At 36.8% G+C, this 15,135-nt stretch overlaps 1 protein-coding gene across 1 annotated transcript; it reads right to left on the bottom strand.

Moving 5' to 3' along the window:
- Window positions 1-272: 272 nt before the first annotated feature.
- LOC140822336 (uncharacterized) lies at window positions 273-1,190 on the bottom strand. The gene has a single exon (XM_073183080.1). It carries the CDS (start codon window positions 1,188-1,190, stop codon window positions 273-275), a length of 918 nt encoding a protein of 305 aa, XP_073039181.1.
- Between the last annotated feature and the right edge of the window lie 13,945 nt (window positions 1,191-15,135).

Below are 15,135 nucleotides of genomic sequence, written 5' to 3'. Positions count from 1 at the left end.
CAATATCCTGAATTTGCAAATTACTATCCCTATTCACATCCGATACTAAGGCCAGAAAACCAGTACACCCCTTATTCAATAATTTTGTAGCTTGGAGACAAGAAATAAGGGAAATACTTAACGAGGAACCTAGCCCAATAAATTCATCACCCTCATGACCATCAGTTACAAACCTCACGGTCTTTTCCACACAGTTGATCACACCATGATAAGCGTATAACCAATCCATACCCAAAATAACATCGAAAGCAACCATTGGAATTACAATAAAATCAGCATACAACAATCTCGAAACCTATCTGTACTGGACATGCCTTAAGAATACTAGTAGGACAAATCTCATCACCAGAAGGCAACATAATATTGAATTGTAAAGGCATGATAGTAGGCTCGCGAGATAAGGAGTGCATAAATACTTCAGACATAAAGGAATGAGTTGCACCAGTATCAATCAATGTAAGTGCTTCCTTTCCAGATATTAGAATATTACCTGATATGACTGAAGAATCAGGATTGGCTCCTTCTTTTGTCATCGTAAAGATTCTTCCTTGAACTTTTCCTTTATCAGAGGAGAGAGGACATTTTTGTGCGGTATGCCCCATTTCTTTGCACCTATAACATCGGCAACTTCCCACTAGACATTCCCCTTTATGTGGCTTGCCACATTTAGGACATAATGGTCGCTCCATCTCTGAAGAAGGCGCAGAAGGTTTATTGCGTTGTTCCATTTTGGCTTTTCCTTTGTGACCACCTCGAGCACTAGTACTTGCCCCTTGCCCTCTCGCTTGGAAAGCTTGCCTTCGTAATTGCCGCTCCTTTTCAATTTCGTGTTCATCGTGCTCGGCAAGTAAGGCTCTTTCAACAATGTCTTGATAAGTGATCACCTTGGCCATATGAACATCCCTTCGAATTTCTGGTTTCAACCCACGAAGGAAATGTTCTCCTTTGTCTTTATCATTTTCAGCAATAAATGGAACAAACACACATCCTTCTTCAAATTTCAATGTATATTCAGCAACAGACAAGGAATCTTGCCTCAACTCAAGAAATTCTTTGACCTTCTTCGCTTTAACTTCTCTTGAAAAGTACTTGGCATAAAATAACTCTTTGAACTCTTCCCATTTTAACTCGCGAACATTGACAGTCACTTTCGTAGCTTCCCACCAGATGCGAGCAGCTTTCACTAGCATAAACACAGAACATCTCACTCTATCTCGATCAGTGAACTTCAGATAGTCAAATATAGCCTCCAAAGATTAAACCCATTCCAAAGCTACGAGTGGATCGGCACCACCGACAAATTCGGGAGGGTTCATACGCCTGAACAATTCATAGGAACTACCTTTGGTGCTTTCCACTCTAATCTGTCCTCTTCCTTGACCATGACCTTGGGTTGAGGTATGCAGGCTCAACAACTGTTGAATTTGTTCACCATGAACTTTCGCCTGTTCTTGTATTAATTTACTGAATTCATCTACAACGTTGGTAGTCCTATCAGTAGTAGGGGTCCTATCATCCCCTTCAGTAACCTTTCGTTTAGGAGGCATTTCCTACATGTAAGCTCACTTTAACATAGATATGAAGAAAATACATCAATAACAATGGAATATGATCAACTCTCAATGTTAAAATCAATAGATGCAGGATCGAAAACATACCGGATTGTCCTAGGTAGAAGAAGTCATATACGGTCCAAGAACTTTCGCTCTGATACCAATTGAAACAACCCACTCCCATGACAATAACATTAACTAATTACCATATGCGGAAGCTTTAGCATTTAAAAGGGAAAGAACAATATATCCTTTACATCATAAACATAATCTATACTAATATATATGAACATTCACAAAATATCCTCCAACACATAACTACAAGCAAACATACTAAACCAAATACATGATGTTTGTAAAACTTTATATATGTTCACTCCTCCCTAAAAAAAGACATGATAGAAAATCTTTCCCTTGGCCTCTTATATGACTTCCCCCGCCTTGAACAATCCATTTCAGTCCTTTTTATCACCTGCATCACATGACATAACTGGAATGAGAATAATCTCAGTAAGTAAGAAGCTGTACATAGCAATTACATATACATAGCTTGGCTTAGATCATGGCTGTGGCAATGGCGGTAAAGAATGAATCATAAATCTCCAATCAATTTAAAGGGTATAATATCATGAATTAAAGGAAGGAAATGACAGTACTGTGACCTGTGACCTGTGACCTGTGGCAAGTATCTCTTTGATATAAATATCAATACTGTGAGAGATACTTTAGAATCATGTGATTGGCCAATGACATGCATGAATTACTATCATTCCTTGACTTTAATCATAGGGACTTTCATTGAGGCATTACATCAAACACTTGATGAACACAAAGGTTTATTAGCTCCTTGATCAATGAATTCAATGAAAATACTTGAACAATGAATATATAATAAGATATAACTCAAGTATATACCAATGAAAGGAGCTAATTATCAATAAACATGGCTTTTATACATATAAATATCATGTGAGCAATTGAAAGAGAACTTCTACTTACACTCCACAATCACTATGATGGCTATGATGAGTTTGAATGAATCCTACAACAATAGTAACAATCACAATCATAAATCATCTCGAATAATCCAATGAATCATGAACCCAACTTAACCCTCATTACTCCAAACCCTTATAAACTCCAAGAATAGTAAGTTCTTACCTTTAAGCTTGAAGTATAAGGTAGGAGACACTAAAATTTCTACTAGAATACTTGAACTTGGAGTGAAGAGTTGAAAGGAAGAAAACCTTGAAGAGAAAGGAGCTTGAACCGTAGGAAAATAATGGGGGAAGAGAGAAATGTGGAGAAGGGTCGAGAAATGAGTTAATAAGCCTTCCAAATTCATAAAAACGTGTTTTGTAATTCTGGTACAGACTGTTGGGCGCATATGCGCCACTTTCTGGGCGCACATGCGCGACCTGTACTGCCCACTTGGCGCCTATGCGCGGGTTCTGGCGCATATGCGCGCTGTATTCTGCCCAAAACTCATGTTTAAATTCAGAATTAGCAAAAGTGGTCAACATGCAAGTTGTAGCCCTATGTGTTTTCTTGTGTCTCCCCAAATTTCAGGTCATTTGGAGGTCTGAGTAAAAAGTTATGCCCATTCTCCCAACATGTGTCAGTGCAGGAACAACGAAACACACGACACACTTCGGGTCGCTTTTGGCTCGTCTTCCCTTAGGATTTGAACAAAACTCAAAATACGAAAGTTATAGCCTTATATCCTATCTTTCTAATGGAAGTGGCCTCACATCAATTGGATCAATATATAAAACATTATACTAAAAACCACAACTATTGCCACGTTTGTCATACCATTTCTGCACTTCTATTTTCTATTTGGCTCAAGTCAACTTTCTATTCTACCCATTCATTTCCATAATCATCACCAACTATGAACATAATATTAAAACAATAACCATTTCAATAAAGATATCCATAACCAGTAACCATTCAACATAATCTCAACCAGTAAAGCATGAAACGTGATCATAACAATAATAAACCATAAGGATTAACATAATAAAAGGTTGGGCTATTACAACAAGTAGTAGAAAACAACAATTTTGTGTCAAGTATAGCCCATAAAGTCTTCCAAAAGTAACTCAAGAATATAACATCGCGATCAGAAACAATAGTCCTAGGCATGCCACGCAACCTAACGACTTCTCTAAAGAACAAATCCGCAATGTTTGAAGAATCATCGGTTTTATGGCAAGCTATAAAATGTGCCATCATAGAGAATCTATCCACAACAACAAAAATAGAATCCCTCCCCTTCTTAGTACTAGGCAAACCCAAAATAAAGTCAATAGAAATGTCAATCCAAGTTCTTTTTAAGAATGGCACGCAAAAGTGTTCCCAAAGTTCTTTTGACAACTTCAGTTTGTCCATCCGTTTGAGGATGACAAGTATTAGAAAACAACAATTTGTGCCAAGTTTAGCCCATAAATTAATCTAATAGTAACTCAAGAATTTAACATCGCGACCAGAAACAATAGTTCTAGGCATTCCATGCAACGTAACGACTTCTCTAAAGAACAAATCCGCAATGTTTGAAGCATCATCGGTTTAATGACAAGCTATAAAATGTGCCATCTAAGAGAATCTATCCACAACAACAAAAATAGAATCCCTCCCCTTCTTAGTCCTAGGCAACTCCAAAATAAAGTCCATAGAAATGTCAATCTAAGTTCTTTTTAAGAATAGCATGCAAAAGTGTTCCCAAAGTTCTATTGACAACTTCAGTTTGTCCATCCGTTTGAGGATGACAAGTAGTAGAAAACAACAATTTTGTGCCAAGTTTAGCCCATAAAGTCTTCCAAAAGTAACTCAAGAATTTAACATCACGACCAGAAACAATAGTCCTAGGCATGCCACGCAAACTAACGACTTCTCTAAAGAACAAATCCGCAATGTTTGAAGCATCATCGGTTTAATGACAAGCTATAAAATGTGCCATCTTAGAGAATCTATCCACAACAACAAAAATAGAATCCTTCTTAGTCCTAGGCAACCCCAAAATAAAGTCCATAGAAATGTCAATCCAAATTCTTTTTAAGAATAGCACGCAAAAGTGTTCCCAAATTTTTATTAACAACTTCAGTTTGTCCATCCGTTTGAGGATGAGAAGTAGTAGAAAACAACAATTTTGTGCCAAGTTTAGCCCATAAATTATTCTAATAGTAACTCAATAATTTAACATCGCGACCAGAAACAATAGTTCTATGCATTCCATGCAGCGTAACGACTTCTCTAAAGAACAAATCCGCAATGTTTGAAGCATCATCGGTTTAATGACAAGCTATAAAATGTGCCATCTAAGAGAATCTATCCACAACAACAAAAATAGAATCTCTCCCCTTCTTAGTCCTAGGCAACCCTAAAATAAAATCCATAGAAATGTCAATCCAAGTTCTTTTTAAGAATAGTACGCAAAAGTGTTCCCAAAGTTCTATTGACAACTTCAGTTTCTCCATCGGTTTGAGGATGAGAAGTAGTAGAAAACAACAATTTTGTGCCAATTTTAACCCATAAATTATACTAATAGTAACTCAAGAATTTAACATCGCGACCAGAAACAATAGTTCTAGGCATTCCATGCAACGTAACGACTTCTCTAAAGAACAAATCCGCAATGTTTGAAGCATCATCGGTTTAATGACAAGCTATAAAATGTGTCATCTAAGAGAATCTATCCACAATAACAAAAATAGAATCCTTCCCCTTCTTAGTCCTAGGCAACTCCAAAATAAAGTCCATAGAAATGTCAATCTAAGTTCTTTTTAAGAATAGCACGCAAAAGTGTTCCCAAAGTTATATTGACAACTTCAGTTTGTCCATCCGTTTGAGGATGACACGTAGTAGAAAACAAAAATTTTGTGCCAAGTATAGCCCATAAAGTCTTCCAAAAGTAACTCAAGAATATAAATCGCGACCAGAAACAATAGTCCTAGGCATGCCACGCAACTTAACTACTTCTCTAAAGAACAAATCCGTCATGTTTGAAACATCATCGGTTTTATGGCAAGCTATAAAATGTGCCATCTTAGAGAATCTATCCACAACAACAAAAATAGAATCCCTCCCCTTCTTAGTCCAAGGCAACCCCAAAATAAAGTCCACAGAAATGTCAATCCAAGTTCTTTTTAAGAATAGCACGCAAAAATGTTCCCAAAGTTCTATTGACAACTTCAGTTTGTCCATCCGTTTGAGGATGAAAAGTAGTAGAAAAAAACAATTTTGTGCCAAGTTTAGCCCATAAAGTCTTCCAAAAATAACTCAAGAATTTAAAATCGCGACCAGAAACAATAGTCCTAGACATTCCAAGCAACGTAACGACTTCTCTAAAGAACAAATCCGCAATGATTGAAGCATCATCGGTTTTATGACAAGCAATAAAATGTGCCATCTTAGAGAATCTATCCACAACAACAAAAATAGAATCCCTCCCCTTCTTACTACTAGGCAACCTCAAAATAAAGTCAATAGAAATGTCAATCCAAGTTCTTTTTAAGAATGGCACGCAAAAGTGTTCCCAAAGTTCTATTGACAACTTCAGTTTGTCCATCCGTTTGAGGATGATAAGTAGTAGAAAACAACAATTTTGTGCCAAGTTTAGCCCATAAAGTCTTCCAAAAGTAACTCAAGAATATAACATTGCGATCAGAAACAATAGTCCTAGGCATGCCACGCAACCTAACGACTTCTCAAAAGAACAAATCCGCCATGTTTGAAGCATCATCGGTTTTATGGCAAGCTATAAAATGTGCCATCTTAGAGAATCTATCCACAACAACAAAAATAGAATCCCTCCCCTTCTTAGTCCAAGGCAACCCCAAAATAAAGTCCACAGAAATGTCAATCCAAGTTCTTTTTAAGAATAGCACGCAAAAGTGTTCCCAAAGTTCTATTGACAACTTCAGTTTGTCCATCCGTTTGAGGATGAAAAGTAGTAGAAAAAAACAATTTTGTGCCAAGTTTAGCCCATAAAGTCTTCCAAAAGTAACTCAAGAATTTAAAATCGCGACCAGAAACAATAGTCCTAGGCATTCCATGCAACGTAACGACTTCTCTAAAAAACAAATCCGCAATGTTTGAAGCATCATCGGTTTTATGGCAAGCTATAAAATGTGCCGTCTTAGAGAATCTATCCACAACAACAAAAATAGAATCTCTCACCTTCTTAGTCCAAGGCAACCCCAAAATAAAGTCCACAGAAATGTCAATCCAAGTTCTTTTTAAGAATTGCACGCAAAAATGTTCCCAAAGTTCTATTGACAACTTCAGTTTGTTCATCCGTTTGAGGATGACAAGTAGTAGAAAATAACAATTTTGTGCCAAGTTTAGCCCATAAAGTCTTCCAAAAGTAACTCAAGAATTTAACATCGCGACCAGAAACAATAGTCCTAGACATTCCATGCAACGTAACGACTTCTCTAAAGAACAAATCCGCAATGTTTGAAGCATCATCGGTTTTATGACAAGCTATAAAATGTGCCATCTTAGAGAATCTATCCACAACAACAAAAATAGAATCCCTCCCCTTCTTAGTACTAGGCAACCCCAAAATAAAGTCAATAGAAATGTCAACCAAAGTTCTTTTTAAGAATGGCACGCAAAAGTGTTCCCAAAGTTCTATTGACAACTTCAGTTTGTCCATCCGTTTGAGGATGAGAAGTAGTAGAAAACAACAATTTTGTGCCAAGTTTAGCCCATAAATTCTTCCAATAGTAACTCAAGAATTTAACATCACGACCAGAAACAATAGTCCTAGGCATTCCATGCAACCTAGTGACTTATCTAAAGAACAAATCCGCAATGTTTGAAGCATAATCGGTTTAATGACAAGCTATAAAATGTGCCATCTTAGAGAATCTATCCACAACAACAAAAATAGAATCCCTCCCCTTCTTAGTACTAGGCAACCCCAAAATAAAGTCCACAGAAATGTCAATCCAAGTTCTTTTTAAGAATAGCACGCAAAAATGTTCCCAAAGTTCTATTGACAACTTCAGTTTGTCCATCCGTTTGAGGATGAAAAGTAGTAGAAAAAAACAATTTTGTGCCAAATTTAGCCCATAAAGTCTTCCAAAAGTAACTCAAGAATTTAAAATCGCGACCAGAAACAATAGTCCTAGACATTCCATGCAACGTAACGACTTCTCTAAAGAACAAATCCGCAATGTTTGAAGCATCATCGGTTTTATGACAAGCTATAAAATGTGCCATCTTAGAGAATCTATCTACAACAACAAAAATAGAATCCCCCCCCTTCTTAGTACTAGGCAACCCCAAAATAAAGTCAATAGAAATGTCAATCAAAGTTCTTTTTAAGAATGGCACGCAAAAGTGTTCCCAAAGTTCTATTGACAACTTCAGTTTGTCCATCCGTTTGAGGATGACACGTAGTAGAAAACAACAATTTTGTGCCAAGTATAGCCCATAAAGTCTTCCAAAAGTAACTCAAGAATATAACATCGCGATCAGAAACAATAGTCCTAGGCGTGCCACGCAACCTAACGACTTCTCTAAAGAACAAATCCGCAATGTTTGAAGAATCATCGGTTTTATGGCAAGCTATAAAATGTGCCATCTTAGAGAATCTATTCTCAACAACAAAAATAGAATCCCTCCCCTTCTTAGTACTAGGCAACCCCAAAATAAAGTCAATAGAAATGTCAATCCAAGTTCTTTTTAAGAATGGCACGCAAAAGTGTTCCCAAAGTTCTTTGGACAACTTCAGTTTGTCCATCCGTTTGAGGATGACAAGTATTAGAAAACAACAATTTGTGCCAAGTTTAGCCCATAAATTAATCTAATAGTAACTCAAGAATTTAACATCGCGACCAGAAACAATAGTTCTAAGCATTCCATGCAACGTAACGACTTCTCTAAAGAACAAATCCGCAATGTTTGAAGCATCATCGGTTTAATGACAAGCTATAAAATGTGCCATCTAAGAGAATCTATCCACAACAACAAAAATAGAATCCCTCCCCTTCTTAGTCCTAGGCAACTCCAAAATAAAGTCCATAGAAATGTCAATCTAAGTTCTTTTTAAGAATAGCATGCAAAAGTGTTCCCAAAGTTCTATTGACAACTTCAGTTTGTCCATCCGTTTGAGGATGACAAGTAGTAGAAAACAACAATTTTGTGCCAAGTTTAGCCCATAAAGTCTTCCAAAAGTAACTCAAGAATTTAACATCGCGACCAGAAACAATAGTCCTAGGCATGCCACGCAAACTAACGACTTCTCTAAAGAACTAATCCGCAATGTTTGAAGCATCATCGGTTTAATGACAAGCTATAAAATGTGCCATCTTAGAGAATCTATCCACAACAACAAAAATAGAATCCTTCCCTTTCTTGGTCCTAGGCAACCCCAAAATAAAGTCCATAGAAATGTCAATCCAAATTCTTTTTAAGAATAGCACGCAAAAGTGTTCCCAAAGTTCTATTAACAACTTCAGTTTGTCCATCCGTTTGAGGATGAGAAGTAGTAGAAAACAACAATTTTTTGCCAAGTTTAGCCCATAAATTATTCTAATAGTAACTCAAGAATTTAACATCGCGACCAGAAACAATAGTTCTAGGCATTCCATGCAACGTAACGACTTCTCTAAAGAACAAATCCGCAATGTTTGAAGCATCATCGGTTTAATGACAAGCTATAAAATGTGCCATCTAAGAGAATCTATCCACAGCAACAAAAATAGAATCTCTCCCCTTCTTAGTCCGAGGCAACTCAAAAATAAAGTCCATAGAAATGTCAATCTAAATTCTTTTTAAGAATAGCACGCAAAAGTGTTTCCAAAGTTCTATTGACAACTTCAGTTTGTCCATCCGTTTGAGGATGACAAGTAGTAGAAAACAACAATTTTGTGCCAAGTATAAGCCCATAAAGTCTTCCAAAAGTAACTCAAGAATATAACATCACGATCAGAAACAATAGTCCTAGGCATGCCACGCAACCTAACGACTTCTCTAAAGAACAAATCCGCAATGTTTGAAGCATCATCGGTTTTATGGCAAGCTATAAAATGTGCCATCTTAGAGAATCTATCCACAATAACAAAAATAGAATCCCTCCCCTTCTTAGTCCAAGGCAACCCCAAAATAAAGTCCACAGAAATGTCAATCCAAGTTCTTTTTAAGAATAGCACGCAAAAATGTTCCCAAAGTTCTATTGACAACTTCAGTTTGTCCATCCGTTTGAGGATGAAAAGTAGTAGAAAACAACAATTTTGTGTCAAGTTTAGCCCATAAAGTCTTCCAAAAGTAACTCAAGAATTTAAAATCGCGACCAGAAACAATAGTCCTAGCCATGCCACGCAAACTAACGACTTCTCTAAAGAACAAATCCGCAATGTTTGAAGCATCATCGGTTTAATGACAAGCTATAAAATGTGCCATCTTAGAGAATCTATCCACAACAACAAAAATAGAATCATTCCCCTTCTTAGTTCTAGGCAACCCCAAAATAAAGTCCAAAAAATGTCAATCCAAATTTTTTTAGAAATAGCACGCAAAAGTGTTCCCAAAGTTCTATTAACAACTTCAGTTTGTCCATCCGTTTGAGGATGAGAAGTAGTAGAAAACAACAATTTTGTGCCAAGTTTAGCCCATAAATTATTCTAATAGTAACTCAAGAATTTAACATCGCGACCAGAAACAATAGTTCTAGGCATTCCATGCAACGTAACGACTTCTCTAAAGAACAAATCCGCAATGTTTGAAGCATCATCGGTTTAATGACAAGCTATAAAATGTGCCATCTAAGAGAATCTATCCACAATAACAAAAATAGAATCCTTCCCTTTCTTAGTCCTAGGCAACTCCAAAATAAAGTCCATAGAAATGTCAATCTAAGTTCTTTTTAAGAATAGCACGCAAAAGTGTTCCCAAAGTTATATTGACAACTTCAGTTTGTCCATCCGTTTGAGGATGACAAGTAGTAGAAAACAACAATTTTGTGCCAAGTATAGCCCATAAAGACTTCCAAAAGTAACTCAAGAATATAACATCGCGATCAGAAACAATAGTCCTAGGCATGCCACGCAACCTAACGACTTCTCTAAAGAACAAATCCGCCATGTTTGAAGCATCATCGGTTTTATGGCAAGCTATAAAATGTGCCATCTTAGAGAATCTATCCACAACAACAAAAATAGAATCCCTCCCCTTCTTAGTCCAAGGCAACCCCAAAATAAAGTCCACAGAAATGTCAATCCAAGTTCTTTTTAAGAATAGCACGCAAAAATGTTCCCAAAGTTCTATTGACAACTTCAGTTTGTCCATCCGTTTGAGGATGAAAAGTAGTAGAAAAAAACAATTTTGTGCCAAAATTAGCCCATAAAGTCTTCCAAAAGTAACTCAAGAATTTAAAATCGCGACCAGAAACAATAGTCCTAGACATTCCATGCAACGTAACGACTTCTCTAAAGAACAAATCCGCAATGTTTGAAGCATCATCGGTTTTATGACAAGCTATAAAATGTGCCATCTTAGAGAATCTATCTACAACAACAAAAATAGAATCCCCCCCCTTCTTAGTACTAGGCAACCCCAAAATAAAGTCAATAGAAATGTCAATCCAAGTTCTTTTTTGATACGAATCCTCGTACGAATGAAAGGCAAGCACGAATATAGAAATCGTACCCTCAATTCAATAACAAACAAGGATCGATTATATTATCCCGATCTTTTGAAACAAGTAACGATTGGTGTGATATTCACCTCTAAGTGATTTAAACACTTAGCAACAAATATCAACGAAGATAACAATTGAATCTAGAACGAACCTTCAAAGAACGATGCCTATGACAATCCGTGCAAGAACAATCGACAAACGCCACAAAGATGCAATCTTTGATAAGTTTGATTTTGATAAACACAAAGTATAAACTTTGCAAGTTTTGAGAGAATTCTCAAGTGTTTTTCATTCCATATTAAATAATAATTTCGTTCATAATGTTTACAATGATTAAATAGATAAAACAAAACAAGAAAGTAGTGTGAAAAGCTTAAATGAGCTAATTAGCAACTTTGACACGCAAGTCCGCCAGAACACCGCGGGTGCAGTGACGTAAGGACCGCGGGTGCGGTTTGGCTTCGAAAAAAAAAAAAAAAAAAAAATTAAAAAAAAAATTTTTTTTTTTTTTTTTTTTTTAGGAAAAAACATGACCGCGGGTGCGGCCCTTGCATGAGCGCGGGAGCGCTAGTGCTTCGGCAATTTGAGCGCGGGTGCGGCCCTGTTTTGAGCGCGGGTGCGCTGGAGCTTCGGCAATTCTTTGTTGAACTCCACCACTTGCTTGAATATGCTTGATTCATCATCTTTTATCACAATCAAGCTTGAAAGTCCAAACCAACAACGCCACTTAAATTTTTCCCCAAACATTTGCACACAGTGCCTAGCCAGATTCATATCATTTTTAAAAATGGCACGCAAAAGTGTTCTCAAAGTTCTATTGACAACTTCAGTTTGTCCATCCGTTTGAGGATGACAAGTAGTAGAAAACAACAATTTTGTGCCAAGTATAGCCCATAAAGTCTTCCAAAAGTAACTCAAGAATATAACATCGAGATCAGAAACAATAGTCCTAGGCATGCCACGCAACCTAACGACTTCTCTAAAGAACAAATCCGCAATGTTTGAAGAATCATCGGTTTTATGGCAAGCTATAAAATGTGCCATCTTAGAGAATCTATTCACAACAACAAAAATAGAATCCCTCCCTTTCTTAGTCCTAGGCAACCCCAAAATAAAGTCAATAGAAATGTCAATCCAAGTTCTTTTTAAGAATGGCACGCAAAAGTGTTCCCAAAGTTCTTTTGACAACTTCAGTTTGTCCATCCGTTTGAGGATGACAAGTATTAGAAAACAACACTTTGTGCCAAGTTTAGCACATAAATTAATCTAATAGTAACTCAAGAATTTAACATCGCGACCAGAAACAATAGTCCTAGGCATTCCATGCAACGTAACGACTTCTCTAAAGAACAAATCCGCAGAGTTTGAAGCATCATCGGTTTAATGACAAGCTATAAAATGTGCCATCTAAGAGAATCTATCCACAACAACAAAAATAGAATCCCTCCCCTTCTTAGTCCTAGGCAACTCCAAAATAAAGTCCATAGAAATGTCAATCTAAGTTCTTTTTAAGAATAGCATGCAAAAGTGTTCCCAAAGTTCTATTGACAACTTCAGTTTGTCCATCCGTTTGAGGATGACAAGTAGTAGAAAACAATAATTTTGTGCCAAGTTTAGCCCATAAAGTCTTCCAAAAGTAACTCAAGAATTTAACATCGCGACCAGAAACAATAGTCCTAGGCATGCCACGCAAACTAACGACTTCTCTAAAGAACAAATCCGCAATGTTTGAAGCATCATCGGTTTAATGACAAGCTATAAAATGTGCCATCTTAGAGAATCTATCCACAACAACAAAAATAGAATCCTTCCCCTTCTTAGTCCTAGGCAACCCCAAAATAAAGTCCATAGAAATGTCAATCCAAATTCTTTTTAAGAATAGCACGCAAAAGTGTTCCCAAAGTTGTATTAACAACTTCATTTTGTCCATCCGTTTGAGGATGAGAAGTAGTAGAAAACAACAATTTTGTGCCAAGTTTAGCCCATAAATTATTCTAATAGTAACTCAAGAATTTAACATCGCGACCAGAAACAATAGTTCTAGGCATTCCATGCAACGTAACGACTTCTCTAAAGAACAAATCCGCAATGTTTGAAGCATCATCGGTTTAATGACAAGCTATAAAATGTGCCATCTAAGAGAATCTATCCACAACAACAAAAATAGAATCTCTCCCCTTCTTAGTCCGAGGCAACTAAAAAATAAAGTCCATAGAAATGTCAATCTAAATTCTTTTTAAGAATAGCACGCAAAAGTGTTCCCAAAGTTCTATTGACAACTTCAGTTTGTCCATCCGTTTGAGGATGACAAGTAGTAGAAAACAACAATTTTGTGCCAAGTATAAGCCCATAAAGTCTTCCAAAAGTAACTCAAGAATATAACATCACGATCAGAAATGTGGGGACCCGGACGCTAATCATCTTTTTAATCATGATTGGGACTAATTAATCAATTATAATAAACAGGGTCTAAATTTTTTTTTAAAATGCGGAAGGTAGTGACATACAACATATATACATATCAGTATATACAATACAAATCCTGTATTACAACACCTTTATTCAAACTAAGGTTTGACAACTACTATCAAGTGTTCAACCCTATCTATAGTCCAAGTCTGGTGCCACCACTCTAATCACGATCTCTCCTCATCTCCTGGACCCTGATCCTGTCCCACCTGTTGTCAAGTACACATACAGACAAGACAACAGCCGGATATACCGGTGAGAATATAATCCCCAGTATAAATCAATGAAACATGCAATCATATAAACAATATAAGGCATGTAATCAGGTAACATGAATATGTATCAAAATCTGAAACATAAACAATATCAAATCAAACTGTCGACATCAATCATAATTCAGACTAGACTCAATCCTAGTCTAGAGATCCCGGTTTCCAGATGTGGTATTCCTATATCGAATTCCGTGAAGGATGGAACCATAATCTCTATTACTCGTTATAACCAGTGCCCTGGTATTCCTATATCGAATTTCGTAATAGAAGAATTCCAATATCCTTTACTCGATATAACCAAATATGGTGTTCCTATATCGAATTCCGTAATATATTCCATTACTCGATATAACCAAACATCCAGTGTCCTGACCTAACCGTCAAGGACTGTAGCTCTATCGCTAGCATCCTATCTTGAGACATAGTGCAATGTGCCGTGGCGATACCACCACTATCCGGCACTTCTGTCACAAGATAACTTGTCTAATACCTGTCATCTAAATTCAAGAGAACAAGTACATTAGCCAATTTCATGCAAATATCCATGCAATAAAATAAAGTATGTGATTTAGGGAAACCCAAGTCTCAACCGACTCAAGTCCATCTCCCAATACCACATTGACTTATACCTTTCTTTCGTCGGTTTCTGGCTCATTCGAAGTCCTGAACTCACGGCCTGTCTGGCAATGACAATATCAATAATCTCATATCAATATACCGTCCAAATCAATAACAATCTGATCAATCTGGACTTAATTCAAAATCAACGGTATAACGGTACAATTCCAATATCCTTGTCTATACCAATTCACCAGATATTAGTTACAATCTATAACCCATATCCAATACAATCCGTAATCCAATCAGAAGTCAAATCTGTCCGGTATAAACTGATTATAATCAGAAAATCATAACAATTCCATAATCAGTCTATTTCTTAATCTGACTTCGATTCTATGATGTCTAACATGTCAAGAACATCATATCTGAATCCTATTCAATTCTGACAATATCATAATTTCAAAGCATGTCAAAACGTAGCAAAACTTACGTCCAGTTGTAGCCTACGTTGCTAGGAACTCAATACCGAAGTCGGATTCAAAATCAGACGGACGGATTTCGCACAATCGCAACTTGAATCACAAGAAGCTCATTTCCCTTCGGATTTCCTTTTCCTGCTTTTCCCGGA

This window comes from Primulina eburnea, unplaced genomic scaffold (assembly GCF_022965805.1).
Source record: "Primulina eburnea isolate SZY01 unplaced genomic scaffold, ASM2296580v1 ctg802, whole genome shotgun sequence".
Classification (NCBI taxonomy): Eukaryota; Viridiplantae; Streptophyta; class Magnoliopsida; order Lamiales; family Gesneriaceae; genus Primulina; species Primulina eburnea.
Note: the sequence above shows the minus strand (reverse complement) of the source record. Positions and strands in the feature narration are given on the sequence as shown.